This window comes from Panthera onca, chromosome E2 (genome assembly GCF_046562875.1).
Source record: "Panthera onca isolate mPanOnc1 chromosome E2, mPanOnc1 haplotype 2, whole genome shotgun sequence".
Lineage (NCBI taxonomy): Eukaryota > Metazoa > Chordata > Mammalia > Carnivora > Felidae > Panthera > Panthera onca.
In genome coordinates this window covers 5,658,136-5,679,442 of record NC_138353.1, presented here as the reverse complement: position 1 = coordinate 5,679,442, position 21,307 = coordinate 5,658,136, and the positions used below count along the sequence as shown (strand labels likewise).

Below are 21,307 nucleotides of genomic sequence, written 5' to 3'. Positions count from 1 at the left end.
CTTTCTCTTAAGAACAAGGATAAGAAACCCTCCGTTCCAGACAGGAGTTCCCAGGACACTCTCAACGGAAGAAGTAGAGATACACAGAACAGCTCCTGCCTCGTGAAGGGAAGCCGTCCCCACACAAGACAACCAGTTTTTGGTAGTTCTCTAATCCCATATCTTGACCTTACCCCTAAGCTCTCTGAGCAGGGGCCAGGCCCTCCCTGTGCTTCCGGGAGAATACCGTGGGGTATTGGTGATTGTCACAGCCCTCAAGGAGGCAATGGGGACATTCTTTTGTTTTCATGCAGCGTGAGACAAGAAGAGAGGTATCAGGATTGGTTCTGGTGTCATGGGAGGATTGGTACTTGTGTTGGTGGCAGAACTTCTGGGTCCTGACTTTGACATGTTGTTTGACCTTTGTTAATTCTCAGCTGGCTCCTTTGGGTGGCGCCCGCCCTGCAAGGCTCAGCTGGATATTGTGTGGGACCTTCCTGTGAAATGGTGTGGTCAGCGGGAGCCATTGTACATGTGTGTGCCTTCGTATAATAGTTACAGGTCGAGTAACCTAGTATCCGAATTCAGGCGCTTCTCAGTCTCATCTAGCCAGAGTACCACCCCACATCACACAATTCTTAATGTCCCACATCATCCCTCTGCACCTGCCTGCATCCCCTGTAACCTTGCCTCCTGTTGTCCTAACCTGGAGGGTTTGTGGAAAAAGTGAGGTAATGTGGCACCTGCTGTTTCTTCCACAAAGCTGATTAAGTATCCCTTTTCCTCACACGACTGATGCAGTCCCAGGATTGCATAACAGCCTGGAGTGGTCATGGGAAAGAGAATTCGTAGGGAATGTAAGAAGAAAGAGAGCTTTAGGATGCAGAGTAAAGGGGCTTTATAAAGCTGGAGATAAACAGGTGAGGGAATTCCAAAACATGAGACAAATGTGTCCGCCTACAGACCCACAAATGGTGCTTTAAGAACATGTCCCACTTGGGGCACCTGGGTGGCTCAGTCCCTTAAAACTCCCAACTCTTGGTTTCAGCTTAGGTCACAACTTCACGGTTTGTGGGTTCAAGCCTGGTGTCGGGCTCCAAGCTGACAGTGCAGAGTCTGCTTAGGATTCTCTCTCTCCCTTCTCTTTCTGTTTGCCCCTCCCTGGCTCACATGCGTGCACATTCTCTCTCTCTCTTTCTCTCTCTCAAAATAAACAAACTTAAAAAAATAAAAACATGTCCAGCTTCACCAGCAGCATGACTACCATCCGTTTCTTCAGTGAACAGGCATTTGCTCACCATGGCTTCTGAATGACGCAGACGATTATATCAGCCCCAATGATTTGTTTGTACAACTTACCGACACAATGATACCAGCCCTTAATCTTAGTCTACAGTTTTTCTAATTTTTTTTTAATGTTTATTTTATTTCTCAGAGAGACACTAACTAGCTTCCACAAGGTAATGTGGTCCATTTTTGTCCCCACAGGGGAGTAAAGTCCAGGTTGCTTCCTATTCCTCCATTCTGCTGATGTCCTGTTACACATATTAATTTTGCACGTTAGCGGGGTGCCTGGATGGCTCAGCCGGTTAAGCTTGCAACTTAGGCTCAGGTCATGATCTCACGGTTTGTGGGTTTGAGCCCTGTGTCAGGCTCTGTGCCGACAGCTTAAAGTCTGGAGCCTGCCTCGGACTCTGTCTCCCTCTCTCACTGCCCCACCCCCCCGCCCTGCTCTCTCTCTCTGTGTCTCTCAAAAAATAAACCTTAAAAAATTTTAATTTTGCACATTAGCATTTTAATGTACATGCATGTTAGTGTAAGAAGTGGGATAACTTACTTTGTATCTTTTGGTTGCATCTTTCCATAACACCCTAGGCCTGTTGGCAGACAGGCAAAGGAGATTCATTCCATAGAATGATATGGGAAAATATGGAAGCTGTGGCCTTGAGTATTTATACTTAATGAATCACTGGGAAGGTGGTGGGAGGTAGTGATGGGCAGAACAGATATTATGATGGATATAACCGAACTGGGACAATTAACCATGAGGAAATCCTTACTGCTAGAAGAGATCAAGGGTATAAAACATTTGGGGGGAAACCCCACCTTAAGTCAGTGACATTTGCAGAAAGTGTCTTTGAACCCAAGGACGAAAATCCATTTTTAAAAAAATGTTCACTTATTTTTGAGAGAGAGAGTGTGAGCAGGGGAGGGGCAGAGAGAGGGAGACACAGAATCTGAAGCAGGCTCCAGGCTCTGAGCTGTCAGCACAGAGCCCAACATGGGGCTCGAACTCACGAACCACAAGATCATGACCTGAGCAGAAACTGAATGCTTAACCAACTGAGCCACCCAGGTGCCCCCAGTGTATAGTTTTTCAAGTGGCAGGTCAGACAGCTCCGACATGGGCAGTAAGCCAAGATCCTGGATTCTGACCACTGAGTAAAACAACCACAACAGCTCACATTTCTGTATGTTTGGCGTTGAGGATAAACATCCAGCCCGGTGAACCCATATGAGGTTCCAGCTTTAGCTGAACCATCAGTGGACCAGTGCCAGACATTGAGGGGAATCTGGGATGATTGAGGGCCTCACGGTGCCAGGGGCTTTGCTTCCGGCTGCAGATAGGACTCAGCTCTGTAGACCTGAGATGTTGCTGAGGCTGGTCAGAATTCATTCTTAAATATACCGTCTTCATTTAGCCAGCAAGTCATTTAGGACCTTTCTGCCTTGTTCTTTTATTTTTTTCAACGTTTTTTTTTTTTTTTTTTTTTTTTATTTATTTTTGGGACAGAGAGAGACAGAGCATGAACGGGGGAGGGGCAGAGAGAGAGGGAGACACAGAATCGGAAACAGGCTCCAGGCTCCGAGCCATCAGCCCAGAGCCTGATGCGGGGCTCGAACTCACGGACCGCGAGATCGTGACCTGGCTGAAGTCGGACGCTTAACCGACTGCGCCACCCAGGCGCCCCTTGCCTTGTTCTTTTAGAGTCCAAGTTGACTCATCCACATGGGAATGTCACACCAGATAGTCACAAGTCCTGAATAGATCAGGCTTCACTTTTGACAAATGTTCAGTAGCAAGCTAATGGCTGCTTTTCCAAAGCAATTTACCTGTTACGTTAAACCTGAGTCTGTACCCCAGCGGAGTCTTCCAGATGGAGACTGCCTGCCTTGGTCACAGACTCCAAATGGTGGAATCTGGCACAGAGTTTTGCTTTGTCTCTGATATACTGGAAGTCTATTAAGGGGTTGGGTCCTTTACCTACTGGCAGACAAGGAACGTACTAGGCAGGGCTATTGAGACTGATGTCTCTAACCTTCCAACAAAGAACTCATCCACCTGGTGAAACTTTGACAACAGAGGGCTGAGGCAGTTGTGCTATATCCTCACCCACCCATGGATGGCAGACGCCTGGAGAGTTTGCTACGCTAACACTTCTCTAGCTTCAGCTCACCCTGAAGAATGTGGATAAATGTGGAATCTCATACAAATGGTAATGGCTGTAAAAAGTGGTAAAACATTTTGAAAAGTATGTCAAAGGATTTGCTGAAGGGAACAGATGTTGGGGGGCCTGAGTGGCTCTGACGGTTAAGCATCCGATTTCAGCTCAGGTCATGATCTCACAGTTCGTGAGTTTGAGCCCCACCTCGGGCTCTGTGCTGACAGCTCGGAGCCCAGAGCCTGCTTCAGAATCTGTGTCTCCCTCTCTCTCTGCCCCTCCCCGACTTGCACTCTGTCTCTCTCTCTCTCTCTCCCAAAATGAGTAAACGTTAGAAAGTAATAATAAAGTGAACAGATGTAAACCTCTGATCCATGAAATTCACTACCCCCATATTGTAAACAACAGAAATTTTGTGCATGTGTCACCAAAACGCAAGTGCTAGAATTTACATAGCAGGGCTTTTCTTAATAGCCCCAAACTGAAAACCACCCACAAATGCATGGAGAGTGGAAAGACTGGAGCAATTGGTAGATATTTATTCAGTGGAATCTGTTACGTGTTGGGGTCCACACAACAGAATTAAGGCTAATAGATGACCTCATGATAGCAAGGACGAGTTCACAAACAGCGTTTGTAACGAGAAGCCAAATACATAAGGTTTTGTTCTGTGTGGTTCCATTTCTATAAAGTGCCAAACGGACACCTTGAAAAGTGGTCTGGGGACACCTGGGTGGCTCAGTCGGTTAAGTGTCCGACTTCAGCTCAGGTCACGATCTCATGGTTCGTGGGTTTGAGCCCTGCGTTGACCTCTGCGCTAACAGCTCGGAGCCTGGATCCTGCTTCAGATTCTGTGTCCCCCTTTCTTTCTGCCCTCCCCCACTCATGCTCTGTCTGTCTGTCTGTCTTTCTCTCTCAAAAATAAAACATTAAAAAAGAAAAGAAAGAAAAGTGATCTGTGCTGTTAGATGTCACATTACTGTTTACCCTGGTATGGAGTCACTGGGAGGGTTACAAGGAGGTATTTTGGGCTGAGAAGCCGGTCTTTTGAACTAGGGCATGGATATATAAGTTTGTTCCATTTGTACTGTTTCGCCAGACTCTGTACTTAATCCCTGTACATCGGTCTTTAAAACTCATTTTGAAATACCGATTTTTTAAAATTCAGGAGAAGGTAAGTAGATTAGTGGTTTCATGTCCTTGCAGTGCTATTGTAGAGATATTGAATAACAACGTAATTTGTTTTTGTTTGTTTATTTATTTTTTAACATTTATTTTTGACAGAGCATGAGCGGGGGAGGGGCAGAGAGAGGGGAGACACAGAATCCAAAGCAGGCTCCAGTCTCTGAGCTGTCAGCACAGAGCCCGATGCGGGTCTTGAACTCACAGACCACGAGATCATGACCTGAGCTGAAGGTGGACGCTCAACCGACTGAGCCACCCAAGCACCCCCATAATTTGTGTTTAAACGTGTGCTTAATTTCTAGGTTGAGAATTAAGATATTGGTTAGGAAACCTTCTAAGTTAATGGGTAAAACACAGAATTGTTAAACATTTACACAGAAGATAGAAAAAAAAGAAAATAGACCACGAGTAACGAGGAACATGCAGTAAGTTGGTAAATCGAATCCTAACTCACCACTATTATACTAAACACAAATTGGGTAATTGTTCTTGTTATGGTCTAACATTGTTTGATTCTGTTCAGTAGGATTTTTTTTTCCAAAGGGCAAAACATTAGGATTAAAGTAAAATAATGAAATATAATCTGTTGACATTTTAGCCTAGTAAATTGCCAACTAGACCACATAATAGAGTTTATTGTAGGTTACCATCATAATTATTATTTTGCGTGCTATTCTTGACATTTATTAATGTACAGTTGTCCAGTTCCATTACTCAGTGAATAACAAACATTATCTGAGAACTCACCACATGTACATGTTCATACACGCACAGACACATATACAAGTGTATGTGTGCATCTTCATTCATGGTCTAATGTGTGGTAAGTATTTTTTTTTTAATTTTTTTTTAATGTTTATTTTTGAGAGAGAGAGCGAGAGAGCAATACACAGAATCGGAAGCAGGATCCAGGCTCTGAGCTGTCAGGACAGAGCCCGACGTGGGGCTCGAACCCATGAACTGAGAGATTATGACCTGAGCTGAAGTCGGATGCTTATCCAACTGAGCCACCCAGGCGCCCCTGTGATAAATATTTCTAAGTGTCTCTTGTCATCTAAAAATGTGTTCTCTATTTGGTGCCACAAGGTTCAACATATCAATGTTGTATCAAACTAATTGTCTTTTCAAATTACTGAATCTAATATTTTACTATGGTTTCATAAAGTAAATACAGAGATAGCTACATTATAAATTTTTCTGCACTTGAGAAATAACCATTTGCTCCAGTGGAAATCCTCCTGCCACACACTGGATATAAACAAATGGGATTCCTGACTTTACCTCTAAATGACTGTTCCTGAGCTCCTGCAGTTGTAGCGAAAAGCTCTGCTTACTTCCTCCTAAGTGAGATGAGGGCCCCCCAGGACTCTTAACAAAATGACACTTGTCATCTTCACATTACATAGAAAACTCTACCCTGTACAGTTGCCAAAACCCATGTCACTGCATCCTAGACATCTTGCCTTTTTGCCTCTCACTCGCCTGATGTCTTGTTAAAAATTGGCCATACATCTGTGTGCTTTTTCCCACTGCAGTTTAATCTGGATCTTTCTACAGGAAAAAATGTATGCTTATCTCCCTCTATACAGTGGTCTTCCAAATGACCACCATCACTGTAAGCTTGAAATGTACTAACTTCATAACTTGAGCCCAGATACACCTAATACCTGAACCCGATTTCTGTTTCCACTTCACCCCATTCTGTTTCCTTTTTCTCAGAGAACATTTTGTTTTTTCAGTTTCCTGAATGGCCAGCTCACTTATTGTTCCTTTTTCATGGAACTTTACCAGACATTCCATGCTTGGTTAATTTCTGGATAAATGTGTTCTATTGAAAGTTACATACTCAAAGACACCCCCTTAATATCCAGGTTGTGTCAGGACCCACATTTTATTATTTCTAGACGTTGAACTACTCCACTACAAACATCACCAACAATTATGTAAGGACTTATGTGATAATTACATAGTTTTACATTTACAGTAATTAGCATTTATGGTTTGTTATCGGGCATAAGTTCAGTGTGGTCCAACATTTCTTGTAATATGGCTGCATCACCACTGTGCACACAACTCTGTGAAGAGGAGTGAATAAACAGTAAACACGCTGTGCAGAAACAACTTGATACGCTTCTGATGAGATCAGGAGATTTTGTTCCTTGGCCAGACAAAGCAGAGCTTGGACAGGCTGGAGCCGTGGTTTATGAGAACATAGGGGCTGACAGTTGGGAAACATCCACTGACGAAGGCAGAGATGTTCACCAGCAACCAACTGGGATTATTAATAAGAGCAATGCAGAGTTGGAAGGTGGAGGACAGGGTGTAAAATGACACGAAGATGCTCACAAGGACAAGGATTCTTTGGGTGGCAGTGGACTCAGGGGAGCATCTAGCAGAGAGTTTGTTGCCACGAATGTATCTGACCCTCTGCTTGTGCCTGTGCAGGATGGAAACCATGGAGCCGCTGGCCCAGATCATGAGCCCCAGACATAAAACATCAGGGAATGATAACATCGCTGCCAGTACTGATAACATGAGTTTGTTATTGCCCACGCCAGAGCAGTATCCCAAATCCTTTTTCATGGTGATGTTTGCGTCGCTCCATTTGCCAGTCACATTTACGGGAAAAGAGATGTTTGTCAGCATTGCCAGAATCCAGCACAAGAAAACAAAGGAGCCAGTGTGCTTGGGAGCCTTCAGTTTAAGTTCTGCCTGTGTGGAGTCTCGGGGGCTGATCATGATGGCCTGAAAGACACTCAAGAGGCAGATGCTGCTCATGGACATGCCCCTTCCAATTCTGTGAAGATAGAAAACCAGTTTGCATCCGGCTTCGTTGAGGAAATCTTTGAAACCGAAAGCTGTCATTGTCTGCGGGACTCCTTTAGAAAGCAGGGCTAAGGAGTTGGCTATCATCAGGTGCTTGAGAATCAAATCTGTGGGCCTCAGCCTGTGCTCAGTGGAGTAAAGGAAGAGATAATGGTAGAGAAGAGAGAAATTTCCAAAAGTTCCAAATACTGTCTGTGATAAGAAGATTGTTCCAGTGGCCACATCCATGGATGCCATTCTGCCAGCTTGCAGTGACTGATAATGTCTTTAGAGCCAGAATAAGATCCTCCCTGCTTGGGATTATGGTGCACAGGCTACATTTATCTTGTCCACTGCAATTCAGTATTCTCCAGTTACCATTGGTTCCCCTTTAGAAGTATTTATAGGTGTTTTGTGTTTTTTTCTATACATGCTTTCAAGTGTTGAATATATAAGGTTTTTTTTTTTTAATGTTTATTTTTGAGAGAGAGTGAGCAGGGGCATTTGCAGAGAGAGAGAGGAAGACACAGAATCCAAAGCGGGCTCCAGGCTCTGAACTGTCAGGACAGAGCCCGATGCGGGGCTCGAACTCACAGACCCCGAGATCACGACCTGAGCCGAAGTCAGACACTTTACCAACTGGGCCACCCAGGCGCCCTGAATATATAACTTTTAAAATCACTTAGGGGTACCTGGGTACCTGGATTTCAGCTCAAGTCACGATCTCATGGTTTGTGGGTTTGAGCCCCACCTTGGGCTTGGTGCTGATAGTGCGGAGCCTGCTTGGGATTCTCTCTTCCTCCACCTCTGCCCCTCCCCTGCTTGCTCTCACTCTCAAAATAAACAAATAGACTTAAAAAAAAAATAAAATCACTTACTGCGTGTAAAAACTGCTATGAAGTCCATACACATGGTAGCTTAGTTTACTCTTGTAAATCTATAAACCCGCACTACTCTTTCATTATAAAGATCAGAACAATATAGACACACCGGATTTGTTTAAATTCACACCTTGTTTAGGGGAAAATAGGGAATGTAACCCATCTGGGCTGGTTGCAAAGACAGGGCACTTAGCAGTCATGCCAAACTAACCAAATCTGTTAGGTTAGCTGTTTTCTTTGAATAATTTAGATAAAGATTTAGTTTTGTTTTTATACCTGTCATTTTGTTTTATATCGCTGGTATGTTTAGTTTCCAATTTTGGTCGTAACAAGTTTCAGTTTCTGTGAGAAGATTTCTTATTCTAGATGACAACACACATCATGGACGAAGACTTGAGATGTTAGGGCAGGGTAGATGCGCTGACTTCAGTAGGGGGCTGCAGAGGCCTGCCTGTGACCAGGTTGGACTTGATTAATTCAGGAGTTGCTCCATATTAGGAGGTAAGAGAAATACATATTTGCCTTTATGCTAGGAAGACAAGTACATTAGCACCTATATGGAAACCACTGAACAGTTGCATGTCTTGCCTTAAACTGTGGGTTGTGGAACGCTAATCCAGTATAAAAACATATAGGATTAAAAACTAAATTATCACTAATTTCAGACTATATAACTGTCTGCTTGTTAACACTTTAGAAGTAAGACTATTAGCAGTGAGGCCACATTTATGAAAGATTGTAAAATATCAGACACACAGAAGATGTAAGGGATGGGGTTTTCTGCATTTCATTAAGTATAACTTTTAGATTTTTGGATTTGTATTAGAATACATTTAAATTAGAGAAAAGATCACGAGGTAGATTTGGGTCTGACAGCTTCTGTCTGACATGCAGATATAGTTGCCTTTTCCTTAAATTCTGCTTCCTTAACTTCAAGCAGAAAACAGTTTCACGAACACCAACAGACAGTGGGTATTTTCAGGGGAAACACAATTACTGTCTTCATTAAGCGCTCTCTACTTATGCAAGCTAGATAAAACATTCGCATTCTAGCAGTTTCCTTTCAGATAAAATGTTTTTCATTGAATTGGCGATTCCTGTGGATTCACCCTACTCTTTATTGCAAGCATGGAAGTATTCTAAGGCACTTTAATAATTCTGAAGAATTTGTCTATGGTTCCTGTAAGGTAGGCTGAAAACAATTGATTTCATAACTACAGTTCTTAAGCACTCTAAAAATCAGCTTTTATTGTTACTTGAATTAAACATCAACAATTCTCAGTGGCGATTACATTAAATCACTTATGGAGCTGTTGAGTGCTGCAGACTTTAGGACCCCGTTTCTGTTTGCTCATTCAATTCACACCTAAGGGATAATTTCTCCTTCCTGTGGGGTTTTTGCACTGGATCCCATTCAAACCTGAAAGAATCCCAATTTCCAATATGATCACTAACTCGGACTTCTGATATGCTTGCTTCCCTTACAGACTATAACTCTCAGCCTGAAACAAAATACTCACCACACACCATCGGTCTGGACAGTGAGCTCCTGTGAAGATCATAATGGCTAGTGAGTAAGTGTGTAGGAGGGAGGGAGGCAGATCCCGAGATAAAGGATTGTGAATCTGTGACCTCCACCTCCCCTGAGAACTGCAATTATCATTTCATCAGTAACAACATTGATATTATGCGCTTGGGGAACTGAGAACATTTCTGGAGAACTTTTTCCCAGTCGCTAATTACTCAAACACATTAAAAGTTTTCGGGTAGCAGCTCCAAAGAGACATTGAACTGTCTGGGAAAGGCTCTTTTCCACATTTCGGGGAGCAGAAAGGGTCTCGCACATGGAAGCACAGAATGCTAAGGGCTGACCTGTGAGGGCCTGGCAGTGAAGCGTGTGTGTCTCACCAGATGCTCTGCTTCCCTGAGAAGTTTTTCCAGCCAAAAGTGAGTCCTTTCTTAATCTTCACACCTCCAAAGCCACAACATAATTTAAGTTGTAAGCAAAGAAGTTCGAACAAAGTCCAATGGTTTTCAAAGCGTTTTAGTAACAGGAAGAACACGATGTCAAGCATTCACTGACAGTTTGGAACTCCGGACGATATGGAAGTTTTGTGGGAAAATATGCTTTACTGATACTCAACTCGCAGGAGTAATAGGAGGTCTAAAAAGAACAATAAACAAAGTCTGTGGCCATACCACCCTGAATGCGCCCGATTTCATCTGATCTCGGCAGCTAAGCAGGGTCAGGTCTGGTTAGTACTTGGATGGGAGAACAATAACCATAGAAAGAGAGAAGTTCGTGAGGTCTGGACTAGTAATAGCACCAGGATCTGATGCTTTAAAAGGTCATTCCTTAGGGCTCTTGGGTGGGTCAGTTGGTTAAGCGTCCAACTCTTCATTTCAGCTCAGGTCATGATCTCACAGTCGTGGGATTGAGCCCCTCATTGGGCTCCATGGTGAGCATGGAGCCTGCTTAAGATTCTCTTACTCTCTTTCTCTCTCTCTCTCTCTCTCTTCCTCTCTCTCTTCCTCTCTCTCTCTGTGTCCTTCTCCCCCTCTCTGCCCCCCCCTCATGTGCTCTCTTCTCTCTCTAAAGTGAATGAATGAATATAAAAATAAAAAGCATTAAAAATAATAATAATAAAAGGTCATTCCTCTAAATTCTGGATCAACCAATGCTACTTACACAGTTCAGGAGCACTGAGTGGTTGCCACAGTTCTCTGTACTTGTTTTTTGCTGAAATTTTAGTAGCGACCCCTGATTACCTTTGTAATTAATCAAGAAATATAGGGGCGCCTGGGTGCCTTAGTTGGTTAAGTGACCAACTCATGATTTTGGCTCCAGTCATAATCTCACAGTTTATGAGATTGAGCCCCAAGTTGGGCTATGCTTTGACAGCTCAGAGTCTGCTTGGGATTCTCTCTCTCTCTCTGCCCATCCCCCACTCATGTATGTCTCTCTCTCTCTCTCTCTCTCTCTTTCTCAAAATAAATGAACTTTATATTAAAAAAAAGAAATATAAAACATGAATTTGAATAAAAATTTTGTGTCATACAAACCCACTTTTGATCCAGGTTTATTATGCAGTGTCTCTCAATGTTGAACTCAGATATTAGAACTGTATGGACAGCCCCCAATACACCTATCCACACACCCCAGCACACACACAGTGACACACTTACATACAGATGCAAGCACACACGTGCATTCACACTCAGCCAAATACACAGCCACATATACTCACATATTTATGCACATACATCCCACCACGAATACACTCCTCTATAGACCGACTTACTCTACAGAAGTACGCACTCACATAATACACAGTGTTATGCACTTTCACAAAACTCACAAGGTCTCATTTTCATTCAAGAAATCAAACTCAGATGGTAAACCTATGCATGTGTGTCTTGACATTGTGTTTGTGTATAAATGAAATAGTTGTATTTCTAGACCACTTGTGTCAATCCACCTTTTTTTTTTTCCAATGTTTGTTTATTTTTGAGAGTAGGGGAGACAGAGTCCCAAGCAGGCTTCATACTGTCAGCACAGAGCTTGATGCGGGGCTTGAACCCATGGACTGTGAGATCATGACCTGAGCTGAAGTTGGATGCTTACCTGACTGAACCACCCAGGTTCCCCTCAATCCACCCTTTATATTTTCAACTCTGTACCATCTCATGGGGATGCTACTACAGTGTCCAAAATACAACAAGTGATCTGAACATCACTCCCTCAGTTTAAAGCATGTAAGAAAATCGAGTGCTGGAGGCAGTGACAGTGCACAGTTGTGTGATAGAGCAGGGTAGGAATGAAAGCCCAGGGAGAACATGGAATTGGGAGAACGTGGGGGTACAGAGAGCCTGGAGATGCGGGAATGTGAAACGGGAAAGAAGACAGAGGGTCAAAGGCAGGATTTTGTTAATGTTGCAGAGGGATTAGAGGGTATTGGTGGTGATACAATGTGCAAGGAAGTTGAGAGTGCAGGAACTATGGGATGCCGTGGCATTTGGGGTGTTTGGCACCATGGAACAAAGGGATATGCGGGCAGCAAGATAGCAGGCAACAGTAAAGAGCAGCAAAGGGTAAAAGGCACACGAGACTTGATGTCTGAGGAGTTACAGAAAGGAGAGCTGGAGGAGGATCACGGGCAGAGATGGGGTGTAGGTAGAGGGCTGGGGTTTGGAGGGGTGGTGGGCACTGGAGGCAGAATGGGAGCAAGGCCGTGAAGGGAGCTGGGGAGGATGGTGATCACAAGTGGGGGCAAAGAGCAGCCGTGGTGGTCATGGGGAGGCTGAGGAAACACGATGGCTGGGAATTCAGATGAGGATGAATGGGGCGGTGGAAGGCAGGAAGGTTTGACCGCCATCCCTGGAGGGGAGAGAGAAGTGGTGAACACAGATTCTCTTCAGTAAATGCTGACGGTAGGAGAGCTGGGCTCTGTTACAGTCTGTGCCAAGGTGACTGGGTGTTTTAGAGGGAAAAGGAGGGGCTCAGTGGAGTCGGAGAAGTGAGCATTACCAAAGGTTGGTCATCGTAAATGGGATTAGGCCAGCTGTGTGTCTGCAGACAGTCACTGAAATTAGATTCTGTCGTCCCACAGACTGAGAGAGACCCTGTCCTTCCTGATGATCACACTCTACAGGAGTGGTTCCCAGTCCTTGAGGAAGATACTCCTGAATTGTAAAAGATACATATGCACGGTTGTAAGCCCTTTTTTACTAATTCCTCTAAGAAAGGGAAGTCAGGGGCCTGTCATCAGGTGTGGGCTAGAATAAACACAAACTTCTCCTGGCAGCATTGGGGCTTTCTCATGCAGGCATTTTAACAGGAGGGGGACATGGCCTTGTGCTGTCAGGAGCCATTCTAGAGTTCTGCGGTTCTCAGGGGTATAGGTGGCATGGAGGGATGGAGGTCAGAAGGGCACGGGCTGGAGATGGGGCCCAATAGAGAAGTCTAGCAGTGTCGGGTAGATGTGGGGTGACACACAAATGTCTTGGGAATGGCTAAGAGTCACAAGAGTGGCAGACAAAGTTCATTAAAGGAGATAAAGGTGGAAGGAGGGACAGAATGGAGGACAGACAGGCTGGTGGAAATCACTGAGACAGATCGGAGGCCATGTAATTGTGGTAAGTCAGGATTTGGGGATCGATCAAGAAAGGCAGAACACACAACAAGCTTCATTGGGTGGTATTTGAACAGGGTTGCATGAAAGGCAAAGGGTCCCTGCTAGCAAGAGACCTTCCACAGACAGTGTCACGAGGCCAATTCCCAGAGGGAAATGGGTAACGGTCCCACCCCGCCCAGGAGAAGGGGAGATTACAGAGAGTCCCATGTGACTGAGGATGCTGACTTAGCTCCCACGTGCTGCAGCCATCTGGAGTCTGTTGTAGCTACAGGGTCTGCTTACCTGTGCTTGGCACACGTTGGGTAGGGTTTTCAGCAAATAGGTAGCTTTAAATGGGTAGAGATATGTTTGTTTGGGCTAAACGTAAAGCAGCTGACTGTATAATAATTTGAGTTTGGTTCCAGTGGCCAATATTCCTAGCCCTTCCTGTGGTGAAGTAAGGAAAAAGGGAGCCACAAGGGCTGTCTTTGGCCCATTTATAAAACCCTCATGAATTCCCTCACTCATCAGTTCACTCATTACAGTCAACTCACAGCTTCATCATGGTTTGATCCGAGTTTGAGATCATGAGGCAAAAATGAGGGCAAAAACAACCCTGAAAACCCCTTAAGTTGAACATCCAAGTAAAGGAAGGATTCAGAGCGTCCAGTGTGCTACAACCTTTTCTCTCTCTCTTGGGGATACCAGGGACAGGACGTGACCATCGCGGGTCCGGCAGGAGAGGCAGTCTCTCTCAGGTGGAGCCTGAACTCAGTGTGGGAGTGATTATCTCTCCACACCTGAGACAAGGCCTTCTTGTTTAATCCACTCGATCCCTGTGAATTGTGAGTTTTTCCAGTGTAGCTGTTTGGAAAGGGTACTATGTCCGGCCCTCTGTGAGCACCAAACACTGTTCCCTCCAACCCTATCATGTGGCTTTTTTCTGTGGTATCAGCTTGTTTCCTCACAAGTTTGTGCAGTCAGGACTCGGCCGAGTATTTGGGAGCGCTCTGCAGATTTCTGGGGTTCTTTCAACGTGCAGATCTCTTCCTGTTTGGTATTCTGTCCTTTGAGCCCCACCTGCCTTGATCTTGTTCATTTTTCCATTTCTCCAAATGTGTGTGTCTGCAGACAGTCACTGAAATTAGATTCTGTCGTCCCACAGACTGAGAGAGACCCTGTCCTTCCTGATGATCACACTCTACAGGAGTGGTTCCCAGTCCTTGGGAAGTTATCAGTGCTTGATAATTTTCCACATATAGGCTTTTCACATTTCTTGTTAGATTTATTCCTATCATCTCATACTTGTATTAATCGCAATCCCCCTCCGTATGCAGTCTGCATATATGAAGACCCATATGTTATGTATGTTAATGTTCTATCCTAATATTTTTTCATTGATGGATTGATTTTTTTTAATTTTTTTTTTAATGTTTTATTTACTTTTAAGACAGAGACAGAGCATGAATGGGGATGAGGCATAGAGAGAGGGAGACACAGAATCCAAAGCAGGCTGCAGGCTCTGAGCTGTGAGCACAGAGCCCAATGTGATGCTCGAACTCAGGAACTGTGAGATCATGACCTGAGCCAAAGTTGGACGCTTAACCAACTGAGCCACCCAGCTGCCCTGATTATCTTTTTTTAAATAAAAAATTAATTATTTGGGCTTCCCAGGTATATATTTGTGTCTTCTACAAGCAGTAGGTACAGTAATACTATGAGTGCCTGGGTGGCTTAGGCATCTGACCCTTGATCTCGGCTCAGGTCACGATCTCACGGTTGGTGAGTTTGAGCCTCGCGTCAGGCTCTGTGCTGACAGTGTGCAGTCTGCTTGGCATTCTCTCTCTCTCCCTGTCTGTCTGCCCCTCCATCATTCATGCATGCTCGCTTGCTGTCTCTCAGAATAAATAAACTTAATAGAAGAAATCAGTGATATTTATCAACTTAAGGACATCCTAATATTACTTTTTTTTGTCATTGTCACCTATAAAATTCTGCCAAATATCTTGGTTTGCAGTTACCAACATGATCATCTGTCTTCCTCCTTAATTTCTTTTTCTTTCTTCCTTTCTTTCCTTCTTTTTTTTTTTTTTTAAGTAAACTGTCCCTCCACGTTGGGGCTTGAACTCACAACTCAAGAATTACATGCTTTACAGACTTAGCAGCCAGGTGCCCCTATGCTGTAATCTTTTATTGGTGACAGTATTTGCAAATATATTTAATAATTTGGGATCCCTTATGTATGTGAGATTTGTTAAATATTGGTGGCAATCTTTGTAAGATATTGGGAAATTATTTGCAAGCATTATTCTTTTGAAGTATAGTAAACATAACATTTGTGAATGGCCCAAGTAACATGGATCTATCTGATAGTGAAGAATAATAGAGTATCACTGATAAACTATCATCTGGTGCTGTCTTTGTGAAAGACTTCCTGTACAAATATTGCTGTTTCCGCCCCTCCCCCCTCCCCCCCCCCCCCCCCCCCCACTGGCCCGTGCACAGGGTTCACTTCAGAATTTGTACTTCTTCTGGGGTCAGTACCATGAAGTACACATTCCTAGAAATGTCCACGTCGACTGGACTTTCCAGTTAACTGCACTGAGTTGTACAAAGCATATCTAATGATTTGTGATACATGTTTGTTGCATCACAGCCTTCCTTTCGCTCTTCTTGAAAAATCCTCCCTGGGCCTTTTGTATCCTTACTTGTCCCTGCTCAGAACGTGCCTTATTTTTCAGCTTAGGAGCCTGAGCGTAAACAGACAATTATATTTCAAGGACGGTGACAATTCTCCAGGAAGTGCAGGGTCTGATTAAATACTTGTGCTTCACTGCTCTTCTCTCCTGGGCCAGATCTGAACATTTTTCTATTTCTACCAAGTGAGACTCTGTCTATCCCCAGCTATTATGGAAAAGGAAAACACTCCTCCAAAACATTCAGTCTGTCTCTTTGGAGAGGCTAACTAGAAACTCTAATTGTTTCTGGGAATTGGGAACTGGAAGGATTTTTTTTTTTTTTTAAGATTAATTTCATTAATTTAATTTCAGCTGCCACATTGTACAGCGTCATTGGAACTGCCCGCAAAGTGATGATTGTAGTTCTGTGGAGAGTTGAGATCACAGAATCACAGACTCTTATCATAGGGTCTGGCTGCCTCCCTCCCACATGAGCAAAGGGTGTCATGATTGTCACACTGAGCTCACTGTCCCAGCAGCAGGAAAGAGATACGTGAGTATTTTTCTGTTTCAGCCTGACACACAGATTATGTTTGGAGATGAGGTATATCACAGTCCGGGGAAATGCTCCTGTCTGGGGAAGGGATTCTTCTGAGGGTAGAAAGTGACACAGAAACAGTCCCATACAGGAAGAAATAATATTTTCTGAGGCACAGGCTGAACTTGGGGAGAGGAACCAGAGGTCTGAGACCCTATATCAATCTCCAGTTGTTCCTAATGTTTATCTTACTGTGATCTTCACTGATGATGATGGTTGGGCTTCATTCTGAGCATTAGTGGATTCTGGCTTTTATGATCCTTAAGACTATAACTCAGAAATTAATCTGTTCTATAGAAATCATGGAGTGATTTCCAGGATTAGCATTGTTATTTCAGTAAGACTTGTGTAGATGTGATGAGTTTGATGGAGCTCATTGAACCATTCCTCCCTGTACGAACAGTGTGGTCAAGTGACACTTGCTGGCGTGTGATTTTTCTGTTACTTAGGTTTGGTGTGTTTAATGGAGGTGTTAATTATCTCTCTCTTTTTTTTTTTAACGTTTATTTATTTTTGAGACAGAGAGAGACAGAGCATGAACGGGGGAGGGTCAGAGAGAGGGAGACACAGAATCTGAAACAGGCTCCAGGCTCTGAGCCGTCAGCACAGAGCCCGACGCGGGGCTCGAACTCACGGACCGCGAGATCATGACCTGAGCCGAAGTCGGACGCTTAACCGACTGAGCCACCCAGGCGCCCCTTATCTCTCTTTTGAAAATACCCATAGTCTGTTGATCAAGGTGGGACAGTTTTCCTCCGTGAAGTTAGTGAAGCAGCCTTCAAGGAAAAGTTAACTTGAGGGTTTAGATGGCAGAGTAAACTAAGGACTTGGCATTTTTCAATCGCAAATGTGCCTTCTGATATTTTCTCTAGCTTGTAATACTCTAATGTGTCATTTTCAGACTCACCCCTGTGTTCTCCTATTTGAATTTTTTCAGCGCATAAGATTTCATGTCTCAAATTCCATCTTGCATAGGACTTGTTTTATATTTGTATATGTTTTATATTTTTACATGAAATAAAGACTAATTGAGTTTTTACCCTAAACATATTTCAGTACTTACTTAAATTTCAAATTCAACTGCTAAGGAGAAAAAAAAAAGCCCATAGTATGCAATAATTTATATGGTAGATCTCACTGGAAAAAATAAATGATATGATTCATTACTTTGCTATCCCCATATTAACCCATATTCTAATTTTTTTTTTTTTTAGCTAAATTGTTTTTTAATGTTTATTTATTTGGGGGGTGGGGGAGGGAACAGAGCACAAGTGGAAGAGGAGCAGAGAGAGAGGGAGACACAGAATCTGAAGTAGGCTTCAGGCTCTGAGCTGTCAGCACAGAGCCTGATGCGGGGCTCGAACTCAGGAACTTCAGGATCATGACCTGAGCCAAAGTTGAACCCTTAAGTGACTGAACCACCCAGGCGCCACTGACCTGTATTCTACAGTCAATTTGATACTGGAGAATTATTTAGTGCATCTGCATTGTAAGACCTTCGATGGTCTTGCTAGTGGTGCTAGTCAATAGCCTAAATACTAAAAAAATAATTAATTAGCACAATTAAACGTAAAATACAGCAAGTTTCAAATATGACAATGTGTAAGTATATTTGGATTATTTAAAGAATACAAGATCTGAGAAAGTAGTACGATGCCAACGGCCAATGTCACTGCAACCCGGCTACTCAGGTTCAAACCATGGCTCTACTACTAACATTTAGTTGAGTCACTTAACCTCTTTTCAGCTAAATTCTCCTTATCTGGGGGCACCTGGCTGGCTCAGTCAGTAGAGCTTATGACCAACTCTTGATCTCTGGGTCGTGCGTTTGAGCCCCACGTTGGGAGTTAACAACAACAACAAAAACACTATAAATTCTCCTCATCTGTAAAAGGAAGATAATGTTAGGTACTAACTTGGAGAGTTGTAAATATTAAATGTTATAAATAAAGCATTAATAACAGAGACCCATACATTGCAAGTGCTGTATAAGGAAATACATCAAACTTGGAAAAATCTCTTAACAAAAGAAGAATATATATTAGAAATAAGTTATCAGGGAAAAGTAAGAGTAAGTAGAGATTTTGGGATTTAATTTTTCTTGAAAATTGTAGCCCATTCCTGGTGTCTCCACACAGAATCCTCTTATTTGCGAAAGTGAATATTGAGCCCTGGAAAATAACTGAATGACGTCTGTGGATTTGAAAATTGCAGTAATCTTCCTGGTCCAGATTACCATTGGAATCCTGGGGAATTTCTCACTCTTACATCATTATACGTCCCTTTGCTTCAGTGAAGGTAGGTCAAGATCCACAGATGTGATTTTCGGGCACTTGACTGTAGCCAACTCTTTGGTATTCTCTCGAGAGGAATCCCGGAGACCATGACAGCTTTTGGGTTGAGATATTTTCTCAATGACTTTGGATGCAAAGTTGTTTTCCATATGCACAGAGTGGCCAGGGGTGTGTCCATTGGCACTACCTGCCTCTTGAGTATCTTCCAGGCCATCACCATCAGTCCCAGGAGTTCCAGGTGGGCAGAGATGAAAGCAAAAGCCCTGAAGTACATTGGCCCCTCCACCATTTTGTGCTGGATTCTGCACATGTTGGTAAATATCATAGTACCTATGTATGTGATTAAAAAATGGAGTAATGAAAACATCACAACTATAGACTTTAAGTACTGTTCAGCTACACTTCATGACAAAGGTACAGACTTCCTATGTGCAACTGTCACATCCATCCCTGATGTTTTGTGTTTGGGGCTCATGTCCTGGGCCAGCGGCTCCATGGTTTTCATCCTTTACACACACAAGCAGAGGGTCCAACACATTCATAGGAACAACCTGTCATCTAGATTCTCCCCTGAGACCAGAGCCACTCAAACCATCCTTGTCCTGGTAAGCACCTTTGTATCTTTTTATACCCTCTCTTCCATCATTTACATTTGTTTTTCTTATTTTGGCAAGACCGCTTGGTGGCTGGTGAACACCTCTGCCTTAATCAATATCTGTTTCCCAACTGTCAGCCCCTTTATTCTCTTAAGTTGTAACCCCTGTGTATCTAGACTCTTCTGTACATGTACTGGAAGAAATACACAACTACCCCATCTCACCAGAAACATATAAATTGTATGTTTTTTACCATGTTTGGTCATTGATATACTCATTCCCAGTAGAATCCTACACACAATTACAAGCCAGTCTCCTTGTAGATTGAGTTGTGAAAAAGACAGGAAGAGCATCTGTTTCAGTAACAACTGAAATATGAAAATACTTCTGGAGAAAGATGAGCATGTAAAATACTTTCAGGTAAACATTAGAGCAATGAATTGCAGAAGACAAAGGAAAACAAGCAAGAAGACATGTCAGCTGATACTTAGAAAGTGTGCAGGTAGGAAGCAAACAGACGTTTTGTTTCATCAAGTTAAATGTATGTGGGGAGTCTTTAGAAGGTAGATTGTTCTGGGGTGCCTGCGTGGCTCAGTCAGTTAAGCCTCTGACTTCAGCTCAGGTCATGATCTCACCATTCGTGGCTTCGAGCCCCATATCGGGCTCTGTGCTAGCAGCTCAGAGCCTGGAGCCTGCTTCAGATTCTGTGTCTCCCTCTCTCTCAGCCCCTTCCCCACTCATACTCTGTCTCTCTCAAAAATAAATAAACATTAAAAAAAAATTTTTTTTTAGAAGGTAGTTTGTTCTAAGTCTTGATGCCAGTTGGCTCTGTTAACAAGAAACGGATTTAGGGTCATCTCCTACATTTCCGATTTTATGAAGCAATTTTAAGGAGGAGTCTTTCATCAAACTTGGAGCAGCTAGAGTAGTAGCATTTGGAAGTTATTGATTGTACTATTATTTATATCAGTATACTTTCACTTTTTTTTTTTAATGTTTCTTCATTTTTGAGAGAGACAGAGTGTAAGCAGGGGAGGGGCAGACAGAGAAAGAGACACAGAATCCCAAGCAGGCTCCAGGCTCCAGCACAGAGCCTGACGTGGAGCTTGAACTCACAACCGTGAGATCATGACCTGAGCTGCAGCCGGACGCTCAACCGACTGAGCCACTCAGGTGCCCCTCACATATAGTTTCTAATATTTTGCATTATAATTTGAAACTGACATTTATTGTCTTATTCAGATTGTTCCAGCTTTGGCCATTTGGCATACTCGGATATGTATATACTTTTTAACTTTCTTACTTTCTGTCAGTACAAGATACTCATGTTCATCTTATATATGTTTTCTTTTTTTTTTTAATATGTATATATTTAAATGTTTATTATTTTGAGAGGGAGAGAGAGAATCCCAATCAGGCTTCATGCCCAGTGTGGAGTCTGACACAGGATTGGATCCCACCTTCTGAGATCATGACTTGAGCCGAAATCAAGAGTCTGATGTTCAGCCTCCTGAGTCACTCAGGCGTCCTTCTTTACTTTTGAACGGCTTAAATACTATTGGTTTACCTATGAACATAACCTCCTCACTGTTAAGCCATGTCATCAGGGTACGTTTGTGTGTGTTTGTTGGCGGGGGGGGCTCTTTGATAGATTATCCCTGTTGTTTCTTCCATCAATATTATTCAGTTTAGAATTTATTCTACATGGGTCAAACCCCATTTTGGGCATAGAGT

The 21,307-nt window shown here is 43.2% G+C and overlaps 1 protein-coding gene and 1 pseudogene across 2 annotated transcripts; one reads left to right on the top strand and one right to left on the bottom strand.

Annotated features, from left to right (window-relative positions):
- Positions 1-6,409: 6,409 nt before the first annotated feature.
- Positions 6,410-8,364, bottom strand: LOC132691185 (vomeronasal type-1 receptor 4). The gene has a single exon (XM_060652625.3). The coding sequence runs from the start codon at positions 7,668-7,670 to the stop codon at positions 6,750-6,752; it is 921 nt and encodes a 306-aa protein (XP_060508608.3). The 5' UTR covers positions 7,671-8,364; the 3' UTR covers positions 6,410-6,749.
- Positions 8,365-15,523: 7,159 nt separating this feature from the next.
- On the top strand, positions 15,524-20,876 carry LOC132691180 (vomeronasal type-1 receptor 4-like; annotated as a pseudogene). Its single transcript, XR_014136177.1, has 2 exons — positions 15,524-17,152; positions 17,376-20,876. The product of XR_014136177.1 is annotated as a vomeronasal type-1 receptor 4-like (transcript).
- The last annotated feature ends 431 nt before the right edge of the window (positions 20,877-21,307 follow it).

What these genes read in the sequence shown, in the direction of transcription:
- LOC132691185 (XM_060652625.3), bottom strand. Translation starts at nt 7,670, where the DNA reads ATGGCATCCATGGATGTGGCCACTGGAACAATCTTCTTATCACAGACA.